The sequence below is a fragment of the Vitis vinifera genome, chromosome 5, assembly GCF_030704535.1.
Source record: "Vitis vinifera cultivar Pinot Noir 40024 chromosome 5, ASM3070453v1".
NCBI lineage: Eukaryota > Viridiplantae > Streptophyta > Magnoliopsida > Vitales > Vitaceae > Vitis > Vitis vinifera.
Window position 1 is genome coordinate 26792296 of NC_081809.1, and position 10051 is coordinate 26802346.

Genomic DNA, 10051 nt, shown 5'->3' on the forward strand with positions numbered 1-10051 from the left:
TTTCTTTTATGTTTTACTTTATTACATTACATCTAAGCTTAATTTGTCACAATTTTTAGCATTGTTTTAAAATTGACCAATATTCAAATCAATTAACCTTTCTTTTCCCCCTCTTAGGTGTGTAATTAGGTAGTATTAGTTAAAATTCACACACTATTAACATTATGAGCCAAAAGTAACTCAACATTCATGGAACAGTCGTTACAATGTGGAGGAGGAATTAGAAATTCCTAACCACAAGGCAAATAGTATACATCAATCAAGACCACATCTGGGATACCTCGAATTCCAACAACAATAAAAGTACTCACAAGTTAAATACTCTTAAATAACTAGGAATTTACTCATTTTTCCCTTTGTCTTCAATAAATCCTCGAAAAGGCCACAAATAACCTTGATTTCAAATGGCCATACCCTATGACCACACTAATTAACAAGAAGAGATAAACTAATTAATGTTATTGGGCATATAACAAATCATTATCGAGTTTTAAGAATCTACTTAGAAGGATTGGTATCAAAGAATGAGCTCCGATAGTACATGAAAAGGGAAAAAATTACAAACTATAAAATCAGTGATGAAGCTAAGTGTTTACCGAAGAATCAAGGTCGCAAGGATAGAGAGCCCCTAATTTGGTTGTTTGTAAGCAAGTCTTAGTGTTGATGACAAAAGTAGGACTTTCATAACCTATTTAAAGTTTATCAAGACTACTTATAATAATACAAATATAATGATAATAATTTTGCATCCAAAAGAAAACTCTAAAATCACAATACTTTTATATAAATGGAGAAAGGTTCAAATATTTGATTTAAAATTAATTAATTTCTTTTTATAATTAGTTTTTATTTTTCAGGTTTCATTTAGATTTATTTCCTATTTTTTATTTTTAAAAATAGAAAGTAAAAATAACTTTTATATATATAGAAGTATAAGTTCATCTTATTTTAAATTTTGAGTTAGTAGAAATTTTTTAACACAGAATTTAAAAAAAAAAATTATAATTATCTTTATAATGTAAGCCTCCAAAAATAAGAGTGCATCCAAAGGGATATTTAAATACTCATTGTTAATTGTTTTATCCGTAAAAATCATACCAAATAAATGAAAATATGAACTAATTTAGAAAAGAAAAATAAAAATATTTTCCATGAGATTAGAGCACCTCTTCCAAGTTCCAACCGAACCGACTTCCTAACAATAGATATTAAGATTAATTTTGTAAAGAGGGATCCTTTTCTGCTAACTTGTTTTTCAATCCCAAGATGCAAAGGGGTAGTTGTTGGGATTTTAAAGTAGTTTATGAGAAGTGGATCAGAAAGTTCTTTTCAGTTTTAGGCTTTTAGCATAGAATATTAATTAAAAAAAGGTAATTTCAAATATAGAATTTATATATAAATTAATTTTATTAAAAAATAATTTTAATATACTGAAATTATTTATTCGATTGGTAACTTTCTATTAACTTCAAAATAATTTTAACTACAATTTGTATAAATAAATATTTTATTCAAATTTAACTCCCATTTCCATGCTTTAAGTTTTGAGTGAGTTTTGGTATTGACAAGTAATAATTATTAGTTATTAATTTTACAACTTTTTTTATTTTCTTATGTTTGAGAATGTTTGCGGGAAGCAGAGGAATAATAATAATAAAAATAAATATATTTTAAAAGAAAAGAAAAATATAATATAACCACCTGGAGTATGGGAATACAAATTTGTTTCTTCCACTAGAAGTTAACAACTCCCATTGTGCACTGAGTCGTAAGTCGTAAGGGAATTGCTTGAGAATTGAGATGGAGAAATAGGATTCCGAAGCGAGGTGTGGTGTTATTGGTTCAGTTATTTTCACAAACAGATTGTGCTCCACTCTTTATTAATGTGGGCACGGTGGGTGCAGAACACGTAGTCATTGTGAGATCTGTAACTCATTGTTCATCCCTTAGCTATTGATCGTTTTTTCTTTCCTTTTACCCTTCTCTCAATTTCAATCGATAGCAAAAGCCGTTTCTGGACCCAATTGCTTTGTTCAGATCTGTGAAGCCTCGAAAACCCAAAGATACTAATAGTAATCATAACACCAGAGGAGTGTCGAGCTGGAGTCCATTCAGGAAACCCAATCCTTGAAGGCTCCCCCGGCCGGAAACGGACAGATCCGGTACCGATCACCATCTTCAGCGGAACTCCTTGAGGGGCAGTCAACTTCTCCGCCACATACAGATCAGGAGTTTGAGAAAATGTTGAAGCGTTCGAGTAGGCAACACGAATCCCTCTCTGACAAGATCTACAGATTTCGAGGCGTAATCCTAGTGATCTCGATCCCACTGCTACTTATCTCCTTTGTTCTCTTCCTCATGCCCACCACCACGACTTCTCGCTCCGGTGCCTTCCAGCAATACCCCTTAGTCCACCGCAAGGCTTCTCCTCACTCCCAATCTAGGACCTACGCCGTCATCTTCGATGCGGGCAGTTCTGGCAGCCGTGTCCACGTTTTCTGCTTCGACAGCGATTTGAATCTTGTCCACATTGGAAAAGATCTCGAGCTCTTCTTGCAGGTGATCCCATCCCATCTACAAGTTTGAATCTATGTTGTTTCCCCTTGGCAATTAAAGTAGACATCATCATGTACAGTTCTCTGGTTCATTTTGCAGAGAAAACCAGGTTTAAGCGCATATCCAACGGAACCCCAGCAAGCTGCAGAATCTCTGCTGCCCCTTCTAGATAAAGCTGAAAATGTTGTTCCAGCAGATTTGCGTCGCAAGACACCGGTCAAAGTTGGGGTAATATGCATTCCGCATTTTCATCAATCCAATACTGTAAATTATGGTCGACATATTTTCTTAAACACGCTAAAAAGAAAAAAATAACTTCAATGTTTATGCAGGCAACTGCTGGTTTAAGGGCATTGGGAATTGATGCATCTGATAGAATTTTGCAAGCGGTAAATGTCGCTCCCTATTGTATCTTTTCTTCGTGTTTTAACACTTTGTTTGCCTCATACTTATAAATTTAAGCTTTCCGTTCCAAAGGTCAAGAATTTTCTTAAAGACAAAAGCACCCTGAAATCCAAGCCAGAATGGGTCACCGTCTTAGATGGATCGCAAGAAGGTGCTTTTCAGTGGGTAAGTCTTGCAAACTTGCTATCTTTTTGTGTTTATAGTGTGGCCTCAAAATTCCTACTTTATCAAACAATGGAAAAATCCAAGGCTCCAAGCCATACAAATCTGAAATTGATTAAACAAAAAGGAACCATTGCTTGGTGTCCTCAAGAAAGAACACCTCAAGGGTAAAAGGATTTGTCCCTTTGAAACTCCTTACCTAGCAAGAGTGTGTCTGAAATCCATGAACTTGGAAAAGCTAAATAAGATCTTTGAGTCCTTCACTAAATTTCCCCTCCTGGTTCTCTCCATGCTATTTGGCTCAGACTGGTGATTGAACAATCATCAAGATTTGTTTGATGTGCTGATGGGGGGAGGAATCCAAGCTAGACACTAGTACTAGGCTTTATCTAAGGCTTCATGCTTAATGAGCAACCTGCTTGCCAATCAGCTATAATGTTACTCAGAGTGAAAGAGATGCCTTAAGAGTACTTTTGAGCCCAAAGAGTGGTCATGATAAGGACCCTATGTTGAATAGTCTAAACAAGTGATGCTCATCCCTTAAAAAGTTCTACTACTTCTTTCCAACCAAATCACTAGATGAGCATGAGAAAAGTACATGATTATAAAGTTTTTCCTTTTATGTCCTCTTTATGACCTTCTAAATGAGCTTTGAATAGTTGTAAGTTGTAACCTCATTGGAGGTCAGCCCAATCTGTCCCAACACTATGTAAGATGCACTCTGAGTTGCCCTTTTAACTCTGTTAAGCCTTGTTCTGTTCCTTTTTTTTTTCCACTTCTTTGTTTTTGTGGAGTCCATTTGGGTGTAGCTTGCATATTTCTCATCTATTTGGGTTATGCTTATGTGTGTATTGATTACTTGGTCCCCTTCTCCAGTGTTTTCAAAAGCTCTTCTATTTCTTTTGCTTGAAATTGTCCAAAATAAACAAAAGTGGGTTAGAATGTAAGTAGGTGATAGCTATTGGTCCGTGTGGGACTTCAACTATTGGTTGACCTCTAAGGGAGGTAGGAGGGTTGTTTTTTGCTTTCCCTTAGCAATGTTTGGCCTTTTGGCTTCTTTGTATATATCGTGTATACCTTTGTGTGCCTTTTTATTAGGTGCTACTAATATATTCTATCGTTGCCTTTAAAGACAAAGGCTATAGGATTGTGCATGGAAGCAAATGCTTTTATGGTGTTTATAGATAATTGCTAATGATATATGGTTTGCACCAATTATCATAATGTTGATTTTCTAATTCTGGCTACAGAAATTAGATAAATGTGAAGGCACAAAATCTGAGCATCTAGAAATCACTTTGGCTACATTTGTAGTTTCTAATAACTAAGATCTTCGATGTCATCTTCTAATGAGCATATAGCTGGGATTACTTTCAGGAAAAAAAAATAAAAAAAATGAGCATATAGCTGGGAAATTTATTTCCTGGGTGTTTCTCGTATACTTCATATCTGTCCGGAATGCATCCCCTTGTTACTGCTTAATATGATTGCTTGCTTCTCCCCACATTACCACCACTGCAACACACATTTCAAACCCATACACACATACAAACACAAAATAAAAGAAGAATCTTGTCTGAAATTGCCTCTTATTGTACAGGTGACCATAAACTATCTATTAGGGAATTTGGGAAGGAAATACTCTCATACAGTTGGAGTGGTTGATCTTGGAGGTGGTTCTGTTCAAATGGCATATGCCATCTCAGAGACAGCTGCTGAAAAGGCTCCAAAGATCTCAGATGGAGAGGACACATATGTTAAGGAAATGTACCTCAAAGGAACAAAATACTTCCTCTATGTTCACAGGTTTCTCTCATCCTCTTTGAGGAGTTGATGCTTTGATTCTAGAATCAATGTTGTGTTGGTTTACTAAAGCATAAGGGCCATTTATTGCATTGCTGTGGTCCTGGAAATACCACAGTTCTATAACCTTTTTTTTTAAAAAAAAAAAAAAAAAAATTCCCTTTTTACGAGTCAAAATATTATCAGCGTATTGTTTTTCTAACTAGAAGTATCATATGGTTGCCTACATCCAGGAAAAGCAAAAAAACTAAATAAAAAAAAAATAAAAAAAAGGAATTTTTTTTTGATTGATAAAAAAGATGTATGAAAAGAAAAGAGGAGACACCAAAAGGAATTTCACCTTGCAGTAAATACATATTTCAATTAATGTGGTTTTTTTTTGTCCCTTGTACAGTTATTTGCACTATGGTCTATTAGCAGCTCGAGCAGAGATTCTTAAGGTTGAAAGTTCTGAGAATCCATGCTTGTTGGGTGGTTTTCATGGTATGTTGAATTCCTCCACCTTTTAACATCTGATGGTGTGTTGTCATGGTATTTTGTGTGCTCCTCACTTTTCAAGTTATTATAATGTTTTGTCTGATGAAAGGGATCATAGTGTTTTTATAAAATGCATGAGTAAAAGGCTATCTGAAATTAAAAATTTTCTACTTGAATTATCTGCCATTTAACTTTACTGTGCTGAATTTGGTTTATTACCAACATGCTATTCTCTAAAAAAAATAATTTAACGACATGTAAGCCTGTGCCTCTGCACCAAATTAACTACTTCTGTTTTATGCATCAAAAGCATATGTTTTTTTTTACTTCCAAGTGGTAGTTTTGAGATTATAATTTTAATATGTTTTCTTCAGAAATTTTATTTACTCTTTCCTTGCTAGCAAACAAAGCACTAAAGATTAATACATTGCTTTCTTAAAGGGACATACACATATGGAGGAGTGACTTATGAAGCATCAGCTCACCCAAGCGGCTCAAGCATGGAAAGATGCAGGAGGGTGGCTTTTAGGGCTCTCAAAGTTAATGAATCAACATGTACCCACATGAAATGCACATTCGGTGGGATATGGAATGGAGGAGGGGGGGATGGACAGAAGAATTTGTTTGTTGCTTCATTTTTCTTTGACAGAGCTGCTGAGGTATTTAATCCTTCTTGATTCAGATGATAGAGAATAACCAATGAAAGCTGAAATTCTTTCTATGCCTGCATGGCTGTTCTGACCATGTATCTTCACATATAGGCTGGATTCGTTGATCGCAACCAGCCTGTAGCCAAAGTTCAGCCTATGGATTTTGAGGATGCAGCCAAGCGAGTGTGCGAGACTAAACTTGAAGATGCCAAATCTAAATTTCCACTTGTGGAGGAGGCCAACCTGCCATACTTATGCATGGATCTCGTCTATCAGTTCACATTGCTAATAGATGGATTTGGTAAGCTCCACGCCCATTTGAGTGTCTCATGCATCCTCTTAACTGGAAGTGGTATTGATGTTGCTTGTTAACATTCATATTAGAATTCTGAACCATGCATTTTGGCTGCTTGTGTTTCTTGGACAGGCCTAGATCCCTGGCAAGAAATTACATTGGTGAAGCAGGTTAAATATGGCGATGCCCTTGTTGAAGCAGCATGGCCACTAGGGAGTGCCATTGATGCCGTGTCATCATTAACATAGTTACATACCATGGAATTAACTTGATTGCCCATTGGAAATTGCAGTCGAATGTGGTTCTTTAGCATCAGCTGTTTCGAGCGTGTAGAGTATCCACACTCAATAATATAGTGAGAAGGCAGAGAACTACTTTCGGCTATCAAGTTGAATTGCGAATTGGATTTTGGTCTAATCTTTTGGGAATAAAAGAGAAATTCATTTATCTTCATTTATAATTGTGTTACAGGATGTGCTCATTTATAACTTCTAAGATGATTTAAAGCAATGAGATCACTAGTTTGTGCTGCTCAACAATTGAACAATCGGAGTGGAGATGAATTTGTCGTCCCAAAAAAATTCTTTTACATGTTGTGCTGCTCAACTGGGTTTTTAGATTTATTTTGTTTTTTCTGATTTTGTTTTTGTTTTTGTTTGTTTAACTCGCGTAAAGTATGGCATAGTGTGGATTTTTTCTTTTTCTCTGTGCCTTTTCATTAAAATAGGGTAATATGGCCGTTAGACCATTAGCGCTCCACTCCTTTTGTGCGGTTCTAAGCATGGATCTAATTGATTCTAGTTCAACCCAAAAATTGAGTGTGATGATTATAAGCTGGTTGGAGAAAAAAAAAATATATATTTTCATTTTCTAACTTTATGTTCGTTTCAAACGTCATTCCCAGATTTGGTGTTTTTCAATAAGCCAAAAATTATGCTTCAAAAGCTTGAGACAAGTTAATTCCACGACAAAAAAAAAAAAAAAAAACACGGTTTATTTTGAGCCCGCGGGATTAGGAAATGAATTTTGTCATTCCAAATTTCATTTCTTGATTTGGCGTTCTTTTAGAAGCTAAAATTTTTTGCTTCAGACTGGGAGACAAGATGATTCGTTGAAAGAAGGCACTTGAGGGTACCCAAATAAGGTTGTGGACTGGAAGGTTAAAAAATGAATACATCCAAAATAAGAGTTTGAGATCTTTTCAGCGGTACTTTCCCACATATATTAAAGTCCAAAAATATTAAAGTCTTCCCTAAGAAACTGAAAATTATGCTTCAATCTAATTGGTTTCAAAAAAACATTTTCATTTAATTATAAAGCATCCTAAACGAAATGTCAATTGATCTTCCTGGATGCTTAGTGGATGCCGATTAAACTACCACTCTTCTCTTTAGTTTGCAGATATGGCTCTTGTAGTATCACTAAAGTGGCTTCGCCTTATCTTTTTGGTGAGGGTGCTTCGTCCCCACCCTCTTGAAAATTTATTTTTAAAAAATTGTTTTGGTATGATGTCAAACACACATATGACGGTGTTAATAATTATACAAATTTGATACTACAAAGTTCAAACCATGTACAAAATTAGAGAACAATAAAAACGATGGCCCACATATAAAAGAAGGATAAAATAAAAATGTTTTATTGATAAAATAAATTTAAATTAGATACACCAATTTTATCCCAAAAAAAATTCCATTAACTTCTCAAATTTCTATATATTAAATAAATTTAATAATTTGAAAACTTAAAGTTATACAATTTACATGACATGTTATTTCTTTTAAGATTAATATACGAAATATTTTGGACAAAAATTTAAAAATTATATTTATTAGCATACATATGTTAGAGTGCATGCCGCGACACATGACTGGCCTAAATGATGAAGCAAAAAAATATTCAAAGAAAAAGAAGCCTTCTAAACTCATGACTCTTTGCAATTGAAGGGGTGAAAGACAAGGACATGTTTGCTTTGTGCGACCTGCTTTTGTTTTGTTTAGATTTTATATATTTATTTGTTTATTTTTGTGTGCTTAAATGTAATGCCTTTAGATGGTTGTTTAGAAACAAAGGTAAAAAAAAGTGAAGGAGAGAAAAGATAATTTTGGGTTATGGGAAAAAAATTAAGTGGAGTAAGTAGAATTTTGTTTCTTTGGGTTTGAAATTAGGATTTATAATTGTGTAATATTTTAAAATATTTACCTTTATTTTCTCAGCAGCAAAACATAGTATGATTAAACTGGACTTGTAAAATATTTGAATTCTATAGGATCATTAGTTACTTTTTTTTTTCTTTTCCATCTTCTCTTTTTGGAAGCTGGAACTTTGCTACTTAGCATTCGGTGCTGAGAAAACCGTGGAAAAGGAAGAAATAATATGAAGTCAATATCTTAAGCATGCATTCTGCTGGTTTTTAAGGAGTGAAATTCTGACCTCAAGTAAGCCAAGTGGTTGTAAACTTGTGATAATTTTGGTTGAGGGGAGGTTTTTGATGTCTCAAGAAAACAATAAATATAGTTTTCAACTCTACTTTCTTCACTATTTTCCCATTCCCCTCAATAATTGAACTAATAGCCTGTTATGAATTGAGAATTAAGTTGGAAAAAAGTGAGCTTATTCCTATGGGGAGGGTGGACAATATAGATGTTTTGGCTTGGGATATGGGTTGTAAGGTGGGTAGGCTACCTTCCACTTATTTGAGTCTTCCTTTGGGAGCCCTTTATAAATCTGTGGCAATTTGTAATCAGGTGGAAGAGAGATTTTGTAGAAGGCTAGACATATGGAAAAGACAGTACATCTTAAAAGGAGGGAGACTTACTTTGATTCATAGTACTCTCTCTAGTATGCCCATCTATTTTATGTCCTTCTTTTGCATGCCAATGCAAGTCAAACTAAGATTGGAGAAGATTTAGAGGGACTTTTTGTGGGGTGGTAGGGTGCTTATACAAAAACGTCATTTAGTAAGGTGGAAAATTATTTGTTCAAAGAGGAAGAAGGGAGGTTTGGGAGTGAGGTGTCTTTCAACAATGAACAAAGCTCATCTTTGTAAGTGGAGTTGGCGTTTTGCTAATGAAAGAATGCCACTTTGAAAGCAAGTCATTAGCCAGAAGTACAGAAAAGAAGAAGTGGGTGGAAATCTTGTGAGGTGAGAGACAATTATGGTATTAGCCTTTGGAAATTCATAAGAAAGGAGTGAGATGATCTGTTGAATAGCAAAATTTCTTTCTCGATGGGAAATTGTTAGAGAATGAGATTTTGGAAAGACAAGTGGTGTGGAGACGAGTCTCTTTATGTTTCTTTTCCTTTCTTGTTTACCCTCTCCATTTCTAAAGAGGAATGGGTGGAGGATGTTTGGAATTTTGAAGGTGAAGGGCATCATGGGTTTCCTATTTCTCTAGGTCATTTAATGATTAAGAAGTGGAAAGTGCAGAACACTTTCTGTTGAATCTCCAAGGTAAAAGAGTGTATAGGGATGAAATTATAGGGTAGCGTGGATGGGATCGAGGATTGGGAGTTTTTTGGTTAAATCTCCCTACCATGCTTTGGGGCCTGATGACCCTCTTGAGTTTCCAAGAAGCATCATTTGGAGATCTTGTGTTCCACCTAAGGTGGCCTTCAACATTTTTTTTTTTTTGCATGGGAAGCCACTTAGAGGAGAATCCTAACTTTGGATTAGGTCCAAAAGAATGGGTTTTTATTGGCG

The 10051-nt window shown here is 35.0% G+C and overlaps 1 protein-coding gene across 1 annotated transcript; it reads left to right on the plus strand.

The window, feature by feature from the left end:
* Nucleotides 1-1698: 1698 nt before the first annotated feature.
* Nucleotides 1699-6801, plus strand: LOC100267968 (apyrase 2). Its single transcript, XM_010652463.3, has 9 exons — nt 1699-2559; nt 2656-2784; nt 2889-2945; nt 3034-3126; nt 4724-4929; nt 5321-5409; nt 5845-6062; nt 6165-6354; nt 6481-6801. Exons 1-9 carry the CDS (start codon nt 2242-2244, stop codon nt 6594-6596), a joined length of 1416 nt encoding a protein of 471 aa, XP_010650765.1. The 5' UTR covers nt 1699-2241; the 3' UTR covers nt 6597-6801.
* The last annotated feature ends 3250 nt before the right edge of the window (nt 6802-10051 follow it).

Excerpts from the sequence above, each read along its gene's own strand:
- LOC100267968 (XM_010652463.3), top strand. The coding sequence starts at position 2,242 with ATGTTGAAGCGTTCGAGTAGGCAACACGAATCCCTCTCTGACAAGATC. Across the intron at positions 4,930-5,320 it reads TACTTCCTCTATGTTCACAG|TTATTTGCACTATGGTCTAT; the intron begins GTTTCTCTCATC and ends TCCCTTGTACAG. Across the intron at positions 6,063-6,164 it reads TCTTTGACAGAGCTGCTGAG|GCTGGATTCGTTGATCGCAA; the intron begins GTATTTAATCCT and ends CTTCACATATAG.